This window comes from Pochonia chlamydosporia, chromosome 2, assembly GCF_001653235.2.
Source record: "Pochonia chlamydosporia 170 chromosome 2, whole genome shotgun sequence".
In the NCBI taxonomy this organism is placed as follows: Eukaryota; Fungi; Ascomycota; class Sordariomycetes; order Hypocreales; family Clavicipitaceae; genus Pochonia; species Pochonia chlamydosporia.
Genome location: NC_035791.1, coordinates 612,041 through 635,802, shown reverse-complemented (window position 1 = coordinate 635,802; position 23,762 = coordinate 612,041). Strand labels below are relative to the sequence as shown.

At 50.8% G+C, this 23,762-nt stretch overlaps 7 protein-coding genes across 7 annotated transcripts; 4 read left to right on the top strand and 3 right to left on the bottom strand.

Moving 5' to 3' along the window:
- Nucleotides 1–251: 251 nt before the first annotated feature.
- VFPPC_02328 (conserved leucine-rich repeat protein) lies at nt 252–5,648 on the bottom strand (the record flags this gene model as incomplete). Its single annotated transcript, XM_018281997.1, has 1 exon — nt 252–5,648. One exon carries the CDS (start codon nt 5,646–5,648, stop codon nt 252–254), a length of 5,397 nt encoding a protein of 1,798 aa, XP_018146281.1.
- An 880-nt stretch (nt 5,649–6,528) lies between these two features.
- VFPPC_13250 (protamine P1) lies at nt 6,529–9,411 on the top strand (the record flags this gene model as incomplete). The annotated part of the gene is made up of 1 exon (XM_018291027.1): nt 6,529–9,411. One exon carries the CDS (start codon nt 6,529–6,531, stop codon nt 9,409–9,411), a length of 2,883 nt encoding a protein of 960 aa, XP_018146280.1.
- A 2,568-nt stretch (nt 9,412–11,979) lies between these two features.
- Nucleotides 11,980–12,477, bottom strand: VFPPC_17601 (hypothetical protein; the record flags this gene model as incomplete). The annotated part of the gene is made up of 1 exon (XM_022429296.1): nt 11,980–12,477. One exon carries the CDS (start codon nt 12,475–12,477, stop codon nt 11,980–11,982), a length of 498 nt encoding a protein of 165 aa, XP_022285677.1.
- A 1,359-nt stretch (nt 12,478–13,836) lies between these two features.
- Nucleotides 13,837–14,238, top strand: VFPPC_17602 (hypothetical protein; the record flags this gene model as incomplete). The annotated part of the gene is made up of 1 exon (XM_022429297.1): nt 13,837–14,238. One exon carries the CDS (start codon nt 13,837–13,839, stop codon nt 14,236–14,238), a length of 402 nt encoding a protein of 133 aa, XP_022285676.1.
- Nucleotides 14,239–16,224: 1,986 nt separating this feature from the next.
- On the top strand, nt 16,225–20,530 carry VFPPC_02327 (inositol hexakisphosphate kinase; the record flags this gene model as incomplete). The annotated part of the gene is made up of 2 exons (XM_018281996.1): nt 16,225–18,449; nt 18,580–20,530. The coding sequence occupies 2 exons, from the start codon at nt 16,225–16,227 to the stop codon at nt 20,528–20,530; spliced, it is 4,176 nt and encodes a 1,391-aa protein (XP_018146279.1).
- A 2,308-nt stretch (nt 20,531–22,838) lies between these two features.
- Nucleotides 22,839–23,061, top strand: VFPPC_15479 (hypothetical protein; the record flags this gene model as incomplete). Its single annotated transcript, XM_018293232.1, has 2 exons — nt 22,839–22,864; nt 22,911–23,061. The coding sequence occupies 2 exons, from the start codon at nt 22,839–22,841 to the stop codon at nt 23,059–23,061; spliced, it is 177 nt and encodes a 58-aa protein (XP_018146278.1).
- Nucleotides 23,062–23,533: 472 nt separating this feature from the next.
- VFPPC_17603 (hypothetical protein) lies at nt 23,534–23,683 on the bottom strand (the record flags this gene model as incomplete). The annotated part of the gene is made up of 1 exon (XM_022429298.1): nt 23,534–23,683. One exon carries the CDS (start codon nt 23,681–23,683, stop codon nt 23,534–23,536), a length of 150 nt encoding a protein of 49 aa, XP_022285675.1.
- Between the last annotated feature and the right edge of the window lie 79 nt (nt 23,684–23,762).

Below are 23,762 nucleotides of genomic sequence, written 5' to 3'. Positions count from 1 at the left end.
TTGTTTACCTGTTAACTCATATCTCGTCATTGAATACCATCTACTCATACACCAGCCAACCATGTACAAAGCCCAGTATAAACATAACACCAAATTACTCTAATCAAACACCAGTTTTGCGCCCTTTAAAGAAATGCATGTTGCAAATGAACACCATTCAACGCCATGTTGCTCCCTTCCGTCTTCTACATGAACTCTTCATGTTGTTCGTCCAAGTACTGAAATGACAAGTATCCAACACGCCTTCTTTATTAGCTGTTCTCGTGCATAGTGCTCTGCCAGGCCGTTTCAGCTTCGTCTTCAAGCTGTGCTCTGGCTTGCTCATCCGCCATTGTCTCTTCGTCAATGCCCTCCTCGCCCTTGCTAACAACAGGCTTCGTGTCCCCCTCTTGAACTCGCGGCCGTTCTGGGTCGGGAACAAGGCCGTCATCAATCAGCGTTTGCAGCAGCCGATCCCTAGCCATGATGTCTCTTCGACAGACTGGCAGGCCATCCAACACCCGCAGCCTCGAACAGCTCGCTACAAGAACGACTTGGTGCAACCGTCTTCTCAACCTCGTAGCTTCGTCTAACCTGCTTGCAAACGTCTCGTCCCTACCAACGTCGGCATCCGGCAGAATAAATGGATCGGCAATGCCAGAGCCGTCCGTTGGTACTAAGACTTGCAGAGGAGCATAGAAACCAAGAGTCACTGGGTTATCCCGCACGTCGAGCTGTGTCAAATGGGGAAATTCCGTCAGCAGCTGTGTCACCCGCGTCGAATCAGCTAATCTGTTCCCGGCCACGAGGAGTTTTTTAAGTCGCGGGATGAATTGGAGCGGCGACAAATCACGAAGCGCGTTGAAATTGACGTTCAGCGTTCGCAGATTTGGCATCAGCTGGCCCATGTTGTCTGGAAGACGCTGCAACCCGCAGTTGGCAAGCTCAAGGAGTTGCATGTTGAGAAAGTCGACCTGTGGATCAAATTCTTGCATGTAATTGCCTGATAGGAACAACTTGCGAACTTCATAGGCCATAGAGAGGAAGCTTAGGTCCAACGGAACGTTGCCGCGTTGCTCACGAAGTGACAGACTGTCCAGTCGTCGAGTTCGATCAAACCCGCAGACACTGCTGATGTGGTTTCTGTCCGCGTGCATGGAATGTAACTTCGGGAATGCAGCCATGTCCAGCGTAAGCAATTCGTTGTCGCTGACATCCAGATGTCTGAGTGACTTCATGCAGCTCGCCTTAGGTAGGTCCATTAGTTTGTTCTTGGATAGCTTCAGTCGTGCGAGCACAGGAAGCATCTCTAGGTTCTCCACACACCGAATCTGATTGCCGCTCAAGTCCAACGTTTCAAGTCGCTCAAATCGTGAAACCGCAAAGTCAACGTCTTCAATCATATTGTTTCTGGCACGCAGAGACAAGAGACCGTCGTGAGCATCCAAGCCATCGAGGCTAGTAAGCTGATTGTTGTCGGCCTTGATACTTCGCAGATGTACCAAGTTCTTCAAAGCCGAGAGACTTGTAACCTCGTTGTTGGAAATATCCACATATTGCAGATTCATCAGATGATCCCATGATGTCAACTCCGTCAGCAAGTTCTGAGACACCTTAAGCTCTCGAATGGTCGAAGGCACGCCATCCAAGTGGTTGAGTTTATTTCTTGACGCATCGAGCGTGACTAAGTTTCCGCAAAACTCATCCAACATGTGAAGGCTAGCAAGGCGCTTGTCGTGAAGGTCAAGTTCCGCAAGGTCCTCCCAAAAGGACTCATGGGGTTCTGCTTCGCCAAGTCGGTCCACCAGTTCTCGCATAGTCATGGACAAGACTTTCTTAGAGCCATCTCCAGTTGCCATGTGGCGAGGACCCACGACGTAGCTGACCTCGAAGCCAAAAGATTGGTCTGGGTTGTTGAGCGTAAACTCGGAAAGGGGGCTCAGCGACAACTTGCCAACATTTCGTCCGATAAAGGCACTATCCTCGGCAGCTAATGCAATAGCCGCATTGCCTGGAGTTTGATTAAACATAAAGCTTAGACTTGCTCGCCTTCCGTCTGGCGTCTTGTGGCTAATCATGCTGTGTTCGCCAATGATGCTAAGTTGGCGGTCTTCATTTGCAATTTCAACGGTGCTGTCCTCGTCTTGCTCGTCAATTCGGGACACGGGGCGAGGGATGAATGCAGGCCCACGTAGAGAGGCTTGTCTTAACGGAGCCTGGGTAGCATTCAGATGCTGAGAGCTGCTTCTCGGTTTCATTCCTGCCTGTGCCAAAGATCTGCTTGAAGCCCTGTGTGGTGATGCTTGCGCGCTGGCAACTTCGTCTAGGTATTCTGATTCCTCAAAGCTATCCAAGTCCTCAGGAGAAAGGTCGCGGATCACCGATGCAATCGGCGAGGAGAAGGAGATGGTGAGGTTGCGTCGCTTTGTTGACGATTGACCGTTGCTCTCCTTGTCGTCTTGCGCAACTTCTTTAGCCATGACGCCAACCTTCTCACGGCCCGAAAGCGCATCAAGTTTGTCTACCTCCTCACTCATTAAAACACCTGTTCGAGGACTTGTCTGCTGGGTGGATTTAGTAACAGCATATGCTCTGTGTCCAGGTGCACTGGGCGGGCTCTGTGGCGATCCTGGTTCCGCGGTGTCGTCTGTCGCCAATTCTTTGCTAGCAATGGCTAATCTGAGATTCTGCATCTCCTTTGTCATGTCGACCGAAAGATCGGGAATGCTCGCGAACGGGTCATCTTCGCTATCCTCCGATGGTAGAATATTCCGCGCCGGCAATGGTGCAGACTCCTTCCTCTTGACCCAGACGTTTTTATCTTTGTCCAAACACATGCTGCCCACTCTGTCAGGGATCAAATGAGATACGCTCTCAGGCATTATTATACGCTTAGAATCCGATCCTCGTGAAGACGCTGACGGATAGTTCTGACTTGTTGACCTGTTTGATGACTGTGATGGATATTCCCGTGACGGGCTCGTCTGTCCCGCAGTAGGAAGCGGGTTGCTCGTAATTCGCACATTAGGCAGGTCACTAATTATCTCCCCCCGGACGGGAATAGGGACAGCATCTGGCCGTGATTGGCTCTGTCCGTCAGAATGTCGTTGCCGATTTTGTGCCGCTAGAATGGCATTGTTGGAGAGACCCATGGACCTCACTGAGGAAGAAATCACATCGCCCATATCACTAAATTCCTGATACTTTCTTAGTCTGTCCATCAGGTCTGGGTCATCTTGGCGTGCTTGTGCCCAGGTTTTAAGGTTTCCTTCCCTGCTTGGGGGTCGAGAAAAGGGTTCGCTTGTGGAGTCTTGGGATGAACCCGCCTCTGAGGGCTGCTGAACTTCACCCTCAACATCTTCTTCGGACTCTTCAAGGCTCGCCAGCTCCGGTTGCACCTGGTTTCGAATCATGGCCATTATTTGGGCCGCTTGGTCCACAAAGTCTTGGGTGCGAATGGATGGTTTGCGGTCCGTCTCGTTTGGCGCATCACTCGGGGGAGTTGGGAGCTCGTTTTGACGATCGCGTAGTGGCGACCTCCTGGCTTGGTCGAACGATGCCGATGAGCTTCTGCTAGACGTTGGGTTTCGTGGCTGCAGCATGGACCTCAAAGCCAGGACATTAGGGTCAGCTACCTCAAAGGTGCCAGGCAGAGCATCTTTGCGCTTCTTGCTCGATAACAGTGAATGCATCTGCAGATGAGCTGCTTCCGCTGCTTCATGTTTTGTCTCCCGGCCGAACGCAATGTCAGATCGATGCAGTGTTCGGCGTCGTTTTGGCGTTGGATCCTTAGAGGGGGATGTTCGCGGCCGCTTACTTTCTGACCCAGGGTCTCGTCGTGGTGTTCCAGAATCACCCGGTGCCCAGTTAGGGGATGTGAAAATCTCGCTATTTCTGCCGCGAGTCGGGGTGTCATGCTTGTTGCGCCTCCGTTCAATGACTAGACCAGAGTATTCGTCGGGAGAGTCGTCCCGTCTTCCAATTTCTCGGAGCGGGTAAAGTGGAAGTGAGGTCTCGTTTGGTGTAACATTTTCTTTGCCAACTGCGTCGGAATCCTCATAAATTTCGTCAGATAGCTCGCCGCGGAATTCGAATCCATCCAAGTCACCTCCTCCAAATTTACTTATACTTCTCCTCTCAGAGGCGGACGGCATTGGCAGCTTTTCGTTCTCAGAGTCATGATCAGCGTTGTGGGACATTGTGGACCGTTGAGAAGGGCTGCCCGATCTCTCCTCAAATTGGCTGATACGCCTCAGTAGTGTTTGGTTGGTGAATGTGTCGTATGGTCCAAACAATTTCAGTGGACTGCTCGCAGCCGGCTGAGCTTCCTCAGGTACAAGTTGCTTCTTGTCAGGGCTGGGAAAGGGGGCGCGAGGCAAAGACGGACTCTGCGTGACCTGAAACGTGGGAAATGGATTCGTTCCCAGGGTCCGCACCGACGGGAATTGTTTCGGCGTGCTGGCTTGTAATGACTCCTCTGGAAGCATCTCTGAGGTGTCAACACCGATTTCTGAGCTCAGTCCTCTATTGTAAAATGATCCATCGCCAGATCTTCCCCCACGTCGCACGTTGATGAACCCTCCATTCTGGATGTAGTCGTCGGTGTTTTCAATAGGGGCTGGAGATCTGGGACTCGTCTCGAAACCTGCTCCAAGGTCTGCCTGAGAATCGAGAAGCATTTGGTTTACTCGCAACCGCTCCAGCTTCTGCCACAGCTGATCTACAGGCATCTCGATTGGCGCGAAATCAACCTTTCCGTTGTCGCCACTATGTTTGCCAATTAAGATTGGACTGAAATCTTCATTTCGAGTATCACTCTGTCCACTCGGCTTTCTTGAAGCGCTCTCTGCTTCCGGAGCTGTCAGACAGCTCTCGTCACGGTATATCCCGTCCTCAGACTGAAGTCTTGGAGTGTAGTCGCCTCTGAGTTGACTCGGTTGACTCGTCTTCCGTGAGTCGGGAATTGGTGAACTTTCGTTCAACCTGTACTTGATGTCTTTTTGCAAGGGTCTCGGGCTGGGACTCGGGGTAACATCCACGGGGTATTCTTCGTCTTCATCAAAATCTGGATATTCATCAAAGTCCTCCTCCGTGATGGGCTGCGGATATGTTGGAGGGCTTGACGGCAGCGTCATGTCAATGTGCTGCGATGCATCTCGACCAGGTCTCGATTCCTCTCCATCTTCTTGCGGGGGTTTGAACATGTCTTGAAGGCCGATGGCAGCAGAGCAAAAAAGGTCTCGTTGCTCGCCATATGCGACTTCACCATATATCAGGCGCCTCTTCCATTCTGGCGTCTCGCCGTTTTTGTCGGGGGATCGCTGGCTGGAGACCTTATTATGAACAACGGACCCATTGGTATCGTTTGAAACGGATCGCGATACGTCCGCTTTAATCTCTTGCGACAACTTTGACGGCAACTTTTTCATAGAAATATTGATGTCGTTTGCGCTGCGTTCACTCAAGATCTGCGGACTGTTGTTGCCGCTTGTCGGTGGTAAGGATGACCTAATTCCGGCTTTTCGTGGTATCCGACTGGCAAACTGTTTTATTTGAGGTGTCTCGACATCGTCTGGGGGAGGAAGAGGAGGAAGTTGTCCATCAGATGCGTCGGATCCAGGCTGAGAGACCCAGTCCTCAGAGAGAGAATCCAACCAAGCATGCGCCATGGTAGCGCCGGGGATATGATGGTGGGAAACGGGTTGAAAACAATTCACAAGGGCGCCATCAATGTGAATGTCGGGCAATCAGTTGTCGCAGGTGGGGTTGGGAATGGGCTGTGATTGTGATGATGTGTTATGAATGCGCTGATTTCAAAGGTATTGTGACGGAACCAAATATTGATTGAATATAAACAGAAAGTCAGCTTGCCAGGAAGCCAAATACACTTGTGCTGGAAAACGACGGAAGTAAAGGTATGAATCTGGAATTGAACGATACACACAAAATCAAGTCAGGTCAAGTCAAGTCAACCAGTGAGTGCATTCAACACGCGAGGTCTTGGGTCTTGAGTGTGTGGCGCGTGTTTGTGGTGGCAGTTCTCAAGTAAACAAACCACTCTTTCTGATTGGATGAAGATGGTTGCTGTGCCAACCAACCCCAGGAGAGCTGCTTTCACGTGGGACTGGACCTTCAAAATTGCATCTTCTGCAACTTTGGAATCCCGAAATAAGAAATACAAAACTCGGTTGAAAATGTAGCCAAAAGGAAGTAGACTTACATAATGTAGAAGATAGTTTTTCTTCGTTGTAGTGCAGCTTTGGTGACGAATACCTGCCGTTATGAATCTTGGCGTGTGTCAAATACCTACTTTACGCGATGTCACGTGTATCCGTGACACGCGTTTCGCGTCAAAATGTTGAGGAGGCTGGCTAACTGAAGTTACTTCTTTTCTATATCACATTTGAACAATGGTTGAGCGTTTGAGCAATTTATTGCAAACCAAGAGTGTCACGTTCTATTCCAGTTGAACTCAATAATCATACTACCTACATAAGGTCCTTTTGTTTGTCTATGTCAAGTTTTGAGCTTCGTGGTTGAGTCGCCGGGATGGCCACTGGTAGGGGCATGTCGACTGAGACGAAGGAGACTGAGACTTGGGGAGACGACATCATATATTCAGAATCGATTTGCCAACCGGAGGATGTGTTTTACGAGGGATCGGAAAACGACGATTACGACAATGAGGCCACGAGACGACGTCGGTACGAAGAGGCTGGACAGCGCTTTCTGGATGGGACTATTCCTGTGCTGGTCTCCGCCTCATTAAGAGGGCCATTCGATAGCCGTTCAGGCTTTGCCAATCCGTGGGCTTCCAATCGCCGCAAGACAACATCTCGGCTGAGTACAGAGCCGGCCAAGGCCATCAAACGGAATGTCCAACGAGAGAGCAGGACATCATCTCATTCCAAGGTTGCTCAAAAGCCGACTCTACACGCCCGTACTACCGACTGCCATCTACCGAGTCCTGAGAGCCTTAAGCAGGCCCCATATACTCAACAGCATCCGTACCTGGAAGCAGATGAGCTCGACAAAGTCAATAAGTGGAGGGAGAAGGTCGATCCTCTGTCAAACAAAGGCGACTTTTGGGGCTCTGACAGAACGGACAATGCCACATCCCTCAAGCGGCGACGTGCAGCTGGATCCGAATGGCTGAAGAAGGTATCTGCAAAGAGACAGCGCTCTTCCATCACACAACAGCCCTCTCTCTACCATGGGTCGGTCGATATCGACGTCGACGAACTAATGGCAGACACGCCATCATCCAGCCTTGAGAAAGCTGCACCCGTCAACTCACCGTCTAACCGACGGTCTCCAAGAAACACATTACGAAAGGCTACCAGGGCCAATCAGGCGGAGTCCGACGATGAGCTAAGTCCTAACAAGGCTGCGGCTGCTGCAACACTATCATCCCCTGTGTCGTTACGGAACGCCCCAGTTTTGTCATCGTCCATGACGACAACTCAGCCTCCCAATTACATTACATCGTCTGTGGGAACTCAGACTACTCCATCCCGCTTACGCTACGTTGAAGTTCAGGATATCCCAAGCAAGGATGAGTCACTACAAGCAGAAGCTGGGCCACCAGAGACCAACGACAACGGACAATACGACGGAGACGACGATGCCGATGAGGATGAGGATGTTGTGAGTATAACCGACATCGGCTCTCCTGCACAATCTGTACCGGAAACCACATTGAATGAAGAGGACGACGGTTCACAGGGACTACCGAAGGGTCACTCTGTTGGTAACCGCACGTCCGATACAATCGGAGTGAGACAAGTCCAAGGTGTTCCGCTCGAAATCACAGAATCTGGGAATCAGAGTATAAAAGGTGATGATGAGTCTACTGCGGATGATAACAACGAGCTTGACTCAGATATGGAAGCCGGTGACGATTCAGGAGAGTCGACTGCTTCAGCCCAAAATCTTCTTTCTGTAGATGGCAATGAAGCAAGCTCCGCAAAGCATGCCAATCATGAGGGCACATCTGTCAATGCCGCCCTGGTTGATTCCAAGACAGCTATGGCCGACGACAATGTGGAAGCAGGCTCGAAATCCAACAATCATTCCACTCCTGCGACTCCTACACACGGTCGGCCTACCAAGGAAACATCCCAGTTCAGCTTCAAAGGCATTTTCAATCGCTTCGTCCCTTCAAGCCCCTGGTCCAAACTCGCACACCTAACAGCCTCAGCTTCTCCATGCCCGTCAACAAAGTCGCCTAAACCGCGCATGAATGATGGCGAGAACCAGGACCAACAGGCGGACACAATTACAAGCGATCGTAATGCCACCCCAAAGGAGAACGATGCCGTTATACATCAAGACAGCGAGGTAGTCCCCAAGAATGAAATCGAGCGTCATGACGGGCTTCGAAGTCAATCTAGTTGTGAAATACCCGATTCAGGGCAGTTAATCGAGTCCATTCAAGGTGCCAATACAACGTCAGCAAGCAAAAACGAAACAACGAGCCCCGTTATCGCCACAATGAAAGATATTCCTCGAGTCTCTGATTCCCAACAAAGCCCCTGGGTCAAAACAGAGCACGCTGTGCTGTCCAGGTCACCCTTAGGCATTTTACCACCCAACCTGTCCGAAGCAAAGTCTCTTCACATTGGAGATTTTAACAATGGCGCTTCTGTGTTCACTTCGCAGATTCAAAGCCCGTGGGCGAAGAACACATCGCCTGTTGCGTCGTTTGTTCCAAACGCAGGCTCAAAAGAGAACGTCGAACAAAGACTAAGTGCAAACCCTTCAATAACCCGACCAACGACGCCAGAACCACAATTCTGCGTCAAGTCATTCTCGTCATTCATATCACCATCACCGGACCGGAGCCGAAAAGGTACGATAGCACTCTCATCCTCAAGACCCTGCTTAGGAAATCGCCGAGGAGCCCGAGCCCTTCGATCAGCTATGGCGACTCGATTCGCCCATAAACGCCCAGACCGGCGTGTCTCCTGGGCGGATTCGCTTGTGCAAGCAGAGGGAACATCATCCCAGGAGGATATCCTATCCTCAACACAACTTCGCCCGCGGAGGCGGAGCTCTCCTCCACCAGAAACGCCGATTAGTGACCTTCGAGCCGACCCCGACACCAAGTTCGCGAAACACTTCGAAGCAGTGGCAAATCGCAACACCCATCAGCGGGACAATCTTATCCCAACGGAATCGCAACAGCAGCAAAGTCCTAACCCGTTCGCCATGGCGGAAACCTTCATGGCAGCAGATGCCACAGACCAGGAATCAGAGTCCAAGGAAGCAGAGACAATGGAGTGTCCAGATTCAGTGCTAAGTCGAGCTTCGGAAGAGCCAATGGACATTGTAGAAGACATGGTTCGCGAAATGGGAGACTTTTGGGATCCGTGGAACGTTGATGCAGAACTGGATCGGGCGCGGAAAGTGGCTCAGGATGAGACAGGCTAATAATCTGGGACGGAAAGTTGCGATTAAAGACGGCGTCTATGGTTAGGGACTTCAGAGTACTGCGCATTGGCGTTTACATCATACCGTTTCTGACCTCATTTATTGTCAATACACTCACATTATCTACAAGTATATTCGAACACTACGAGCCACCAGCAGATGACAACATCCGTCACAACGTGAATATATACATCCTATCTTAATCCTCTCATCGTATGCATCCCCCATCTCATCTATCCCTACTTCCATTGCCCAGCCAAGTCAGCCGCCGCCTCCAATTATCAGAACGTGCGAGGATGCGACACATTTGAGTTTAATTTCTCAAACATAAGATAGTATCATTTGTAAAAGTCATTTTTACGTGGTTACGTAACTTCATCAATTCATTGTGGTGATGTAGTTGTCGCGTGTTAATGACTATCGCTTGATGTAGCAGGATCTGCATACTAGGAGCATTTGTCATATTTTATTCGTACGATAAGTTGCCACCAACTATCCTTCTTACTTCAGTGTATCAACCCGCATGAATTCCTATCTCCCAGAGGTTCGCTAGCTCTGGCCGAGAGTTTTATCACTGTTGGTCATCGTGAATGGATGGTTGCAGTCGCTACATCAGTAAGTGACAAGTGGCCACGATGTCACGGTGCAACACTATAATTGATGCGCGATATTTCTCGCTGTCCGATAGCAGATGTGTTACAGGGAGTTGTTACGCCTCGAGATAAGGCGACTTAGCCTTCACGGTCGTCAAGCCCAACGGCTTATGTATGGCTCCAGGGTAGGGATCCCTGTGACAATTGCCTTCACAATGAGTGACAGCTGAAGATACTGGCTGCTGACGATACGATGATGTGGGTGTTCGGCAATTTTGTTCGCAAACTGGCCTCAAATTATGCCATATTGCGGCCGCCTGGTTGCCGCCCTTCAGTTTTGGAGGTCGTGAAGCTGCTGAGATTTGCCTTGGCCACCTCTTTTCCGCACATTGATATCACAAAGACAATGAATGGCTAGAAACGTATCTTGCAGCTCGATGTGTCTAGGGTACCATTTCTTCTCAGCTTTTTTTCATGGGACTGCAATCGGCTCTTGTTTCGTGGTTCATATTCGCGGTTCCAGAACTTGACCCGTACGACATTCCATGTAAGACACGCCACTCGGCTCGCGAAAGCAACTCTTCTCAAGACAGCACTCCAGCAAGGAAACTCAAAATTTGAATAAAACAAAGTAAATCTCGGGTTACTCTACCGCACCGAGGCACATGTCTCAATTGCGTGGTACATGTAGTCGTCAGCGCAGAAGCGACTGGGTTGCTGCATCAGGCGTGAATGAGCCGCCTGGGGTGGACATCCAATGATCGACGTCATTGCCACAACGTGGGTATATCGTTTGGATAGTGATTGAACAAACATGTTACCCATACTTCTGGTCTTTCCTGGGCAGCATTGGATACAGACATTGACCGTCGACCTTATTCGGACGATGAGACGAAGGAGGTTTGAGTCGCATACTAGAACACTTGTTCGATCATCGCTGTGCTCACGCCCCTCTCCCCTTTTGGAATGATCATAGAAGCTTTGATCACTTCCATTGCCAATTTTCAGCTTGTCGTACACCCTCGTGGACCGGAAGAGCTGCTTTGACAGATTGACCCAAATTTCGGGGAGATCTTCCGACGTTTGCGGTAGGGATGATCTAGTTCAAGTCTAATCAGCCGCTTGGAAGGTGGAATGCGGCTTGCGGCGAGTCGTGACTGTTGCTCGGTGAGGCAAGAGAGAACAAGCGTTCCTAATGAAGAGAAAAGAAGAGAGAAACATTACCGAATGTCTGGGAGTGGATGCTCGAAGAATGCTGATAACCAACCGGCGTGTGCATGTGGTGACCAGGAAGTTTTGGCAAATATCAAACTGTTTCCAGCGCCGTGCACCAAAGTGCTACTAATCAGAGAAACCTTCCCGTGGTACCTATCATGCAGCCTTGTAGCAAAACTTTTCTCCAAGATGAAACCACACCGCCTTCAAAGCGAGATGAACCTCAAGCTCAGTAGTCATTGGTAATATGCATGGGAACAATGAATGGCACCGCCAAGTTTGCTCACTAGGGAATTTGCGACGGCAGTAAAGTCTGGCTCCCTTCTGGCTCCCGTCCATGGAATTCTCGTTTGAGATCATGGCACGGCATCTTCTTGCTAGCACGATGATGTCGGCACTCGGAGCCATTTGCCCTCCCATTGTCGGGTCCTCATTGAAAAGAAGCCCGGGCATGGGGTAATATTGTTGCCTTGAGTTGGTATTGAGCCAGTAAAGTACGCATTTGCATACTCAACTTGGACCATGACTGCCATCCTTGTGCTGTTTGATAAACAATATTTGCCGATTGCCAATGCAGAGTGCCGGCTACGTGGACAAATGTAGCTCCCACACCAGACCTGGGCCGCTATCCACAGCCAAAAGGTTGATCCTAGAGGTCCGCGGCATGCATGCGCCAGGGGCGTCTCTGTGAGCGATGATAATGAGATTCGTTTCATTTAGCTTCCAGACTTGCGGTTGAAGGTTCGACGTACGGTAGCCATCAGTGAGTATATTGGCGCTCCCAACACCATGTTGCAAGAGTACGTTGATGATGCAATTCCGCGCGCATACTCAGTTGCAGCGGCCGAGCTGCTCTCGGGGGTGAGATGATGAAGGATGGTATGACTGACCTTGACCTTAATGTAGTCTTCCAGGGAAATGAAAGGAGAGCATCAGACCAGCAACGAAGGACATGGATCGGTTTGCTGCAAACTGGTACCAACCAAGCACGTGCGGCGATAACGAGAGCCCAAATCGCCCTGGCGACGGGGTAGGAGCCCAGTTGCTTCTCTACAATAATCGACTCCGCATGCAAGTCCATGCCATTTCTGTAGAATCTTGGTGTGCAAAGCGGCCTGGAATTCGCTGAATTGTCTTGCCAACAAGACCCGGTGTAGTGTTGAAGTAGTTCGCGTATACCGAAAAAGCTGTTTGGCGTGTGCGGATAACTTCTCAGCAGCATGACATGGCTGTCATATCTTGTAGTGAGGCATTGCATGAAGGATTTTGATACCATCATCAGCGCCAGCTCTGCTGGATATCAGGCATGCTCAGCGTGTCTGTTAGTAGAAAGCTTGTAGGACCACCAAGGTAACATGAAGGGACGGACCGCCTCATCGCCATATCAAGATGTGGCTGAGTGATGTGTGAGACGAGATGCTCGGTTATCGGTATTAGGGATACTTGATTGCAAGCAGTTCTGATTTTGACTATTCTGTTGACCAGGTAAGGGTGCAAAACCTCGCAACGAGATAGATTCAGCAAGATGCAATAGCGACATTTCGGCAATAGCAGTCATGATGCGACTCGAAGAAATTGAAAGCACGTACAGCCTCGCGTAGAAATTTTTGTATGCAGGGAGAAAGAATTGGTCGACGACACCTAATGTCTGGTGCAGTTCGATGAATCGAGAAGTCTGATGTCTGCGGGAAAGGTGTCGATCGAATTTCAACACTGACTGTCCAGCTCCTACCTTGATCAGCCAAGACGCTACGAGATGCTGGTGTGAGTGGATGTGGAAGGAGCAACCCGAGCGCCTGTCAAAATGCCATAGTAACTTCGCACCTTGTAATAATCACAGACCAGACCAAACCAGACAGCTGCATACTCCTGCTACCTCAAATCCAATGATGCTGCGAAAACATTTATTTCTTCTCCAGATGTCCCAATGCCCGAAATTTTGTTTACAGAGAATAGCTGGGACGCCGCTTCGTCAACCTGGGCCTCTCCACGTCTGGGACGGCATTTGAAAAGAAGAGACATTCGGGTGTACCACGCTGTCCCTCACAATATCCGCCGAACAGTTGGAGACTGACATTGACGTTTGTTGGCTGACATGGCTTTAAGGTGGTCAATCTTTTCAAAATACATCAGCTTGGCCTGTTTCTGCCTTCGGAAACAGGCCTTACTGAGATGCGAGGCAATAAACACAAAGCTTGTCTGCACACTGCACAATGTGTCGGTGTTGCATCTGACAGGAATGGCCAAGACACATCCCGGCCCGCTGTCACGTTACGCTATGTTAAAATTGCTGATGACAACTTAACAATGGACCTCTATCACAACCGATTCCTTCCACCAGACTCGAGTTGCAGTACAATGGAGCCGTCGAATGACTACGTTGATTCAACGGGGCAAAGAAAGACGGTGTTCTAAGACTCCTATGGTGCCAAAATATGGTGCGGTTGTGATGGTGATGGTGATAACACTTGGAGCCCGTGCTCTCAACGTGACCATGAGAACGGACTGGAGGTGTGGGAAGCAAACAAGACGCATCAGTCGGGGAGATGCAAAGATCCCGAAACAAAGCCTTCTTCAACGGGGAACAATTAGGAAAAATTAACAAGGTGCGTTAAACATGATGCAGCACATTACCGAAGCCACGGGTAGTTGCCGAGCTCCGACGACGCCCCTGGATCACGCTGGGAAATGTCTTGTCTCGTATCATACAAACTCAGCACAGGCGGGCCATCACACTAGAGGATTCCACCGATGCTGTCTGGTGGCACAAAAAGAGTCACTCATCAAATTACCAGCATTGACAGATTGCACAAAGGCAAGTCAGAATTCCGCCCATTCATCGATCTCATATGCACCGAGGCAGTGGCGCCACAGGATCGAAATACCAGCAGCCAATTGCGTCAGTCTGACGACTCCAACTGTGTGGGAGTTGAAGAAGCAAAGCCTAAGTAAGAGTCGTGGCTTGTGCAGAGTGTTATCGGTGAGCTCAATCCATGATGCCGTCATTGGCTCTCGGTGAGTTGGCCCTCACTCTGCAGCCTATCCACCCACGTGGACAGACGGCGAACAGCTCTCTCAGTCAGGTCATGTTGTATTACCCTTGTTTACCCTTGTTTCACTCAGCGAATACGGTACAGGGAGAGTAACTGTCCGGCCATGAGAACTGCAGGGGGATGGGTGCGGATTGAGAACCAGAACCATTCGATGAGACGGATGCAAAGGGTGGCGATGGCAGGAGGGGAGATAACAACACGCCAAGACCACCGATAAGTATGCAACCTGCTGCAAGAAGATCAATGAACTGGCTGGCAGTGACACTATGGTATCTTTGGGACATTCTTGCGTCTAAATGTCTTGAAGCCTCCTGTAGGCACACACACCCATAGTTTGGTTTTGTGTACTCCTCCCAGACCACCATGTATTGTTTCCCTCGTGGGTATCAAATTGTAACACGCCAAAGCACGGGCCGTGTATGAAATCGAAACTATTGCAACAGGTCGCAGCCTCTTTGCTTCTCCCGATTCTGACTTGACAATGAAAGAGCCGAAGTTGGACCAATTTACCAATGTGCAAATATCTTACACGGAGGCGAAGGTGCTCAGTCCGTCGTGCTATCTGGGAGCCACTCAAACCCCGCGATTAGCCCTTGTGGTCTGTTCAAGTGTTTCCACTTGTGCGGGAGGTGCCACTCTGGTGGTTGAGAAGTTGAGAATGTTGAAAGTACCAACTTCGGCCTCAATTTCGAAGAGACCAGCGGACGCCCGTCCCCTTGGATTACACGTACCGTGTTGGTATCTTTACACACCCCGTACCAAGTGCTCTGGGCCTACTACATACAGTAATAAGTCTTTGACTTCAGTCGCCTGTTGATGTTGACATGTGTTTCGTACTTGACAAAATTAGCTACATGATGGATGACTCAGGTGTCCATCCTGCCATTGCGGCCGGACCTGAAGTCGAGCAAGGTATTGATACAGGATTTCGCTCTGTATACACACAACGAAGTAGAGTCTGGGCACCAGCTTGTTGCAATCTGGCCAAAGCCTTGAGACCTTGGGCCAAGGATTCATGTCCTCTTGTGCATGGCAACACAAATCAGTTTGCTTTCGCTCGATCCTTTGAGAGCTGGATGAAGAGTTTCCAGTGGGCGTGGGTGATAGAGCCATTTCAGTGGTAGAGGCGAATGCCGCCAGCTTGGCCGATACCACATGCACTCAATGTTGGTAGAGAGACACAGAAATTTTTTGAAAAATCTGGGCCAAAAGTGATGGCGCTTTGGCGCAGACAGACGGGAAAGGCTGCAAGACTGACAGTTCTTTCCCTGTCCATGCCAACAATTTGCCGGTTGGAGAGTGAAGAGTGGTGCTCCTGCCACCAACTTTAGAAGTTGAGGGTGATTGAGGATGAGTGCACCAGTTGACAAGTGTATGTACTCCAAATAAGCTGGTCAACTGGTACTTGACATCTAAAAGTGCCCCACGACTATGGGCTTCAATGTTATTCAACCTTGGCATCAGCAGTCTGGCAAATCAAAACCCGAACGTCTGGTGCCGACCCACTGAAACAGACGCTCGCTCCCGCAACACCAGTTGAGCAACAGGGACTTCAACACGACTTCACGCCGTCACAGGGCAGCTCTTCAGTGGTGGATAAGGCACTGGGGCCTTGATTGTTGCTATAAAGTGCCTGTGGTGCCCCCCGTGGCCCACACCCGCCCATGTGCGCAGCAACAGCCCTTGTCCTTGGCCCATGCAACCAGACTTGTGCGATTTGACGCCAGCCAGTTGCAGCCCAGCCAAACCCAGCCCGCCCGGCTCTCCATTTGCCAGGGCTCAAACGCTCCATCCATCCATGTCCATTTGAGCCTTTGCAAAACACCGCCCGCTCGTTTCTGTTTTTCCTCCTCCCACCCTCGCAGCTCAACACCACACCCTCGACCACATCCTGTCTTTGCCGCGAATCGATCCTCCCACGCTGCTGCCCTGCCGCGCCCAATGTTTTCCTCATGTCCAGCCCGAGTTCCCAGTCCGAAAATGCCGCACCCCCTGCACTGCTAAGTCGAGAGGCTCAAGCCGCCACCGTTGCTGTTCCAGATCCAAGTCCAACTGTACCAGCTGTTGCTGTTGCGGCCAGTGCAGAGAAGGTGTCTGGCCAAAACTTGAACTTGGACCTTGACCTCAATCCACCCCCCGTCAATACTCAGCCTTCGTCTTCCTCGACGCTGCCCATCCGCTCCAGGGATGCAGACCAAGGCTTAGTCAGGGACGATATAAAGTCTCGCGGCCCCAACCAGCATATTCAAAGGCAACCTGGCCCTTCGCTTTTGACCAAAGCCTTGGCATCTGCTCGTGGTATCCCTCAAGGCCAGAACCAGAAGCCGAACAATAGCAACAACACCACGCCAAACACGGCCCCGTCATACCCTGATACCAACGGCAGTAGCAGCTCGGGGAGCAGCATCAGGTCGTCCAGGCCCGAACCAACTCTTCATCCTCGGCTTTCAGACCAAGAACATAATCCCACGAATTCATCACCCTACACGGCAAGTCGGTCAACGCACATGAAGCATGGAGAGCAACAAACCTCCCTAGCTTTTGATCCCTCTGCGTCCACTTCAGCCATGGCGGCTCCAACCATGATTCCCAAACCCTCTGTCGCGATACCAACCAGAGACCCCGCGGCCGTTCCTCGCCATTTCAACCCCGCTAACCTTGTCCAAGCCAGAGAAGTCCTCATGGAGCACCGAGAGTTTCTTGATAGGGCCAGGGGTCGAGCATCCACCTCCCTTGAGCTCGATCGTTCCGGTAGCGATGTGTTCAAGTCGAGAGCCTTTTCACTCTCTGCGAGCCCTGAGGAGTCTACGACGCCAACTCTGCCGTCATACCTGTCCAACGATCCACTACAATCGTCCTCAACCAAGGTCACAAACGCCTCAACTCCGGGTGGTGCCTCTCAACTGCCCCATACGACAAAACTGGAAAGAAACGTGACCCTGAGCCCGGAAAAGACGGAAAAGATTTGGTCTATTGGCTCAAGGGATGGTGATCAAGAGGACGGATTGGTGGAGAAGTCGATTGCCGAGGCTATGGCTGGCGTTGAGCCCAACGCCAGAAGCCGCAAAGCGAGTTACAGCCTACGATTTTTCAAGGAAGGTCTCCCACCCGAGGACAAACCAAGGAGAAAAGATACCAAGACAACCCCTCGCGATGCGTTGTCTCCGACCTGGGAGGAGAGAGCTGGCGAGGAATGGGCTGTTGCCACCCCGCCCCTCCATCGCCACGAAGAACGACAGCGCGCAACACAAAGTGCGCATGGCGGCGACGCCAATCGTGCTTCCAGTGACTACTTCAACCTTGAGCCTGCGAATGCTGTTCCTGTTGGCAAACCTTCGAACGTCTTGCGAACCAAATCGCAGCCAGAAAGTCATGCGGCCACCGCCAAGCCGATACCGCCACCTTCGGAAGTGGGGCCGACTCCGGCAGCACAAGCCGACAGTGTGGAGGGGCAACGGCGGCCAGGTGACGATGACCGATTCGGAGAAATCACGACGCGCAGCAGTAGCATTAGCCCTGGTGCCACAGCCCAAGCTGGTCGTGATAGCGTTGATGACGACCATGACGACGCCGATGCGGAGACCGAAGATGCGGATGAGTCTGGGGAGGAGAAGATTTCATCTGCCGTGTTTCTACCGCACCAAGAAATGCCGGATGCCCGATCCACTGCACCCGAAGTGACCAGCTCAATCCAGACCCAAAGGCCGAGATCCATTTCACATAGTAGCTCCCATCCTTGGCTTGTGAAGGCAGATGAACCTGAACCCGAACCCGAACCTGAACTCGAACAGGAGCCGCATGACGAGGAGGAGACAGCCCCCCCTGCTGTGGCCCACAGTGAAACCCAAGAGAATGGTGCTTCTCCCGATCTTGAACTTCAAGAGAAGCCCGAAGAAGTCGTTATTGCCGTCGAACCCATATTGAAGAGCAGCCACACTGCTCCGAAAGCCCAACCAGCAGTAACACAATATGAAGACCATGTCCACCATCATCAACATCATCCACGCCAACCCCTTGAGGCTATCGAGCTGATCCCCTACAAGCACCAAGTCGGTGGCCATACCACTCTCTGGCGCTTTTCCCGCAGAGCGGTTTGTAAGCAGCTCAACAACAGGGAGAACGAATTTTACGAAACGATTGAGCGGTACCATCGTGATTTACTCCCTTTCCTTCCTCGGTAAGTTGTAAAGGACCAATAATGAGTACTCTTTGACAACTGTCCACCATGAAATCGGCCACGTAGATTGATTCACGGGCTGTTTTAAGACGTGAAATGTCGAGGTTATTTGCTAACACGTCCACGACAGTTATATCGGTGTTCTCAATGTCACATTCCAGAAGCAGCCACGTCGAAAGAGCACGGTCAGGAAGGACGAATCTGCTGTCGCTGAGCGTAGGAAAGCATTAGATGACGGCAAGGACACGACCAAGATGCCCAACGGGGTCGACACTGTATCACAAGATGCATCGACCAACGAGCCGGCCGAGACGATGCCCACGAGGATTATTAGTCAATCGTTGGCAAACGCAGCTTTCCAGATACCCACAGTCACATTCAATGACAACAAGCATATCTTGCCACGAAATTTGCTACAACCGACCCCATCGCCGGATTTCTTCCGTCGACGCAGTACATCATCGACAAAACTGTATCAGAGTGTATCCAAGCCTCAGACTCCTCGGCCGCATCTGGAGGAAAGACCCAACAGTTGGGGAGCAACGACCATAAACAAGCGCCTTCGAAATGAGGTCTTCAATGATGCTTTTTTGAAACAGCCGGTTGAAGTTCAAAAGCATCGTCGCCCACACCAACGGTCGATCCCTCGTCCTACCATGCAACGACTGCTGAGACCCACGAGTTCTGACCCTAACCTCGCTGCGCATGACAAGCAGGGTGAGATTCAACAGAAACCTACCATCAGTGTTGAACCTTCTCCGCCGCCGCATATCCATCACCACGGTCACACCCAGAGCGATGTGGGTAGTGAAGCTACGTCCCTTCGCGAGCCATCCGACGACAAGGTCGCCTCGCCCAAAGATCTCACCGGGACTAGTGCCCCAGAGCCCGAGATTTTGAAGGCCAATCTTGCCACTGGGAGACGGAGACGACGGTATTCAGCAGGTGGGCTTAGACGACGACCTGAAGACGTACGAGAGTCCCGAGGCGACCTGAAATACTTCGAAGAAGCCGACGACGCGGAATACAAGACAGACAATGAGCGGGCAGCTGCTGGCAAGTCTGCCAAAGCCGATGAGACTGCCCCAACCGGGGACGACGCCGTCGCCGATGATGCAACGCCTCACGGCCCAGCTCGCATTACGCCACTTGATTTAACTCACTCCGCTACTGCATCTGTCGTGCCATCTGCTTTGCCAAGCCCCTCGTCGGAGTTCAAGAAAATTCCACGTCCCATCAACCCCAAAGAAGCCAAGACGCGAGGTGACCGTGTGGAGTACTTCCTCTTGATGGAAGATCTGACTGCTGGGATGAAGCGGCCGTGTATGATGGATCTAAAGATGGGCACTCGGCAATATGGAGTAGATGCAACTCCGAAGAAGCAAAAGTCGCAGCAAGAAAAGTGCCGGACTACCACTTCTGCCGAGCTAGGCGTGCGCATCTGTGGGCTCCAAGTCTGGAATGCCAAGACACGTTCGTATGAGTTCCAGGACAAATACTTTGGTAGACGGCTAAAGGCTGGGACGGAGTTCCAGAATGCGCTGCAGAAATTCTTGTACAATGGCGTCGATTTAGAGAGCGTTCTCCGTCACATCCCGGTCATTCTTAAGAAGCTTGCGCAACTCGAGCAAATTATCCATGGGCTTAGAGGATATCGCTTTTACGCTGCCAGTCTGCTTATGTTTTACGACGGGGACACATCCGAAGAAGGGGGCTACGAAACAATGTACGACTCGACAACTGATGTCGCCACTGATACCGAAGAGACGACTCGTCGCCGGCGAAAGAACCCTCGAGAAATTGACTTCAAGATGGCAGACTTTGCCAACAGCTTGACACCCCTAGACGACCTACAGGACAAGGCATGTCCCCCGCAGCATCCAAACGAGCCTGATTCGGGGTTCCTCAAAGGTCTGAGAAGCCTGCGTCAGTACTTTTTGCAGATTCAGGCCGATGTTCGGGACGAGCTTGACCTTGGACCGCGCGGTAGGCGTGGTAATGGCCACTGGTTGGCTGGTCAAATGGACGATTTGCAACTTGAATTTGAAGACGACTGGGACCGAGGTTCTCTCAGTCTATGATGAGCACGTTTTGTCATTTCTTGTTTGCTCTCCTCATGAGAGATTTGTATTGTTCAATACCCACCCCTCTTCTTGTTCAGACTTGCTGGCTTTAGGTTTGGGACGTTGTCTGTCTCCTGACAGCTTACCGCAGTTTCCCACTACGGCCAAACTGGCCTTGGGCCAAGTTTTGTGCTTCATTTCCTGCTTCATCTACCTTTAGCGTGCCCATTTTGTTTAGAATGCGCAGTCGGAACCTGGCCGGCTTGCGTTTACGACACGCTTGATGATAATATCTTTTGACATACCCTGCATCGAGTTTGGCGTCAGCTAATTGCAGACATGAGAACAATAATCATGTTCAACAGTTTTGGTATTTTTATTGTCTTTCTTTGGGTGTGTCTGAGTGCGTGTTTGGAACGATTGTTACGGTAACGGTGTTTGGCTGCTTGTGGCGTTTGAATACATGGGGAACAGGAACAGAATGACGAACAGCGTGTACGACATGTTTGTATTTCGCGGCGTGTGACTGCGTACAGCGGTCTTGGATTGTTCCTTCTATTGTTTTTCCTTCTTCATTTAATGTCTTTTTTATTGCGGCATGCTTTGGCGAGAGTGGGAAAATAGGTGGCACCAAAGGCAAAAGGGATTCGGGCATGGCAAAGGCAAGGCAAGGCATGGTACGGCACGGCAATAGAGTGTGTTAGAGAAAACTATCACTAGACAGCTACATATGATGCCCGCAGTACGCGGATGAAACGACCGAAAAGCCCGACCATGCCCGCTTGACTTGAGCTGTGGTCGTCGACTTTGACTCCATGTGAGGCCAGTCGTGTGTTTGCTAACACGTTCGTGGTTGCCATGGATTCAATCTTGAAGCTCGTCGTCATGATGTAGCCGGTACGTGTTGGCTTGACCCGTCACCACATCACCACCTTGGTTCAGCCTGTGGGATCCTTTGTCCGGGCCATGACCATCACATGGTTTAGTTAGGTAGCCTTTGAGGTATGATAGATTGTTTGTAGATACCAATTCCACTTGAACTTGTCCTAACCACTCGATGGCTGTGCTCAATGCAACATGTCCGTAGGTTTGACCACCGCCGACACAAGTCAACATGCATTGCGCTATCGTTGATAGCGACGATCGCAACCGGTTTCCATTGAGAGGTAATTTGGTCTGGGGGACTGTGAGGTATCACGGCTGTTGTACTAGGGGGGAAGAATTTGAACAACCTGGTTGAGATTAGTGAGAAGTTGGAAGATCGTGCTCAGAGACTTCAGCTGGAACATGCTAGAACACGGTGTTTGTGTTAAGGCTGCACTAGATTGCAACTAAATACAGTAAAATGCAATACTATAGTGATGAAGAAATTTACAAGTTGTTTTGTGAGTGAGAGTTGTGAGTGCACGAGGTGAGGTGAAGTGAAAGTGAACCAAAAGTGAACGATGCTTCCCATCCAACCATGCTTGATACATACACATATAAAATCTTCCCGCTGACTTATCACGCAGCCAGTTCACAACCATCAACAACATGAATCACGCCACGTGGATCGATTCCTGGCGGCACTCCGTCCCAAGCCGTCTCGAGCGAGAAGATCCATTCCAAAACGACGGCTTTGAAGGCCGCTGCTCAACGAGATTGGTAGGCGTAACTCACTGCCATTTGAAATCTGACTCACAATGTACAGACATTTAGAGAACCTGATCCTCCGCCGAGGACTCCAAGTCGAGGGTTCTTTGGAGTCACGCCATTTCGACGACTGACTATTCACGAATCGGTAGAGGCAGAAACAGGCACGGTAATAGAAAATGAAGTTGTGCCGCTGTGTGATATCACCGTACGCCGGGGCGATAAGAAGCGCAAGCGAAAACTGTCAGATTTCTTTTTCCGGAAGAAGCATAAGAGGCAGACGGTTTCGAGTCCTGCCCCCATGGGTGTTTCAATACGATTAAGGGTATTGTGTGTGGGTGACACTGGGTGCGGGCAGACGGCGCTGTTATAGTATGAGTCCATCTGGAGTGTTAGATGTTGCTTTGAAGCTAATTTGCAGTCGTGCGAAATTCGGCTCCTTCACAGATGTAAGTTTGAGATATAACTCAGAAGCAGTATTAACAATATAGACATCCGTCATCCCCCGAACCACCTACGAAACATACATCCTCGACCGGCACTACGACTACCCTACCACGATTGAAGTATAGGATACTTCTGGCACAGGGGAGATGAACACCGTTTCACGACTCTCGTACATGGCCTGGGATGCGGTGCTGTTGTGCTTCGACATACAGAACAAGAGGGGCATGTACAAAGTGCTGCATTGGGTATGTTTCTGTCTAATAACGTAACTCTGCTAATTGTTGTAGTGGCAGGAAGTTATGGGGGGTAGGTTCTGTAGAGATACCTCTCCTTTGGTGTATTTGGTCGGCACGAAGAAGGATCTTAGAATGGAGTGCTCGTTTGAGGATCATCGGTTGGCGGCGGAGGAGGTTGGTATTGGTATGGGACCGAGTTGCTGCGTTGGTGTGAGAGAGGTGAGTTGTCTGTGAAAGATGGTGAACTTAGATGCTGATTGTGTAGGCGGGCTGGCATGTGAGGCGGTTGGGTGCGGATGGGTATTTTGAGTGTTCGGCGGTGACGGGGGAGGGCGTGGATGCGTTGTTTGGGGATGTTGGGAGGGAGGCGTCTATGAGGGCGGTGCGTGGTTGAGGCGATATCGTGATGCAGGTTGGTCACTGGGCATACTGGATGTTAATAATGAGGAATTGTTTATACAATATTAAAATATGAGTGATCAAAGTGAAGCATATTTTACTATGTGGTCTTGTTGGACTGGAGTTTTGGATTTATTTGTGCTACCCTGTAGTTGTGCCACTTGACCCACGCTCACAATGAACACAACACATGGCTTCCTCTCACACGGTATTCACTGGCCAGCGGCTCTGCACTTTACGATTCACTGCCAACTTAATTTCATCTTCAACTGTTAAAACTCACACTGGCTATAAACATGATGAAACACTACTCCGAATAAGTCAACGCCCAAACCAAAATGAGCGCCATCCTTATCATCGGAAGCATCATAGCCACGGCTGCGCTCATGGCCCTCACAGCAGCCAAGTTCGTCCACTCCTGGACAAACGTCATCCTCACTCTCCTCGCCGGCCTCATAAGCATCATCATCTACATAACCGTACGCTCACACCGCCACCACCCTCACCAAAGCTAACCAACCTCCAGACACGGCACA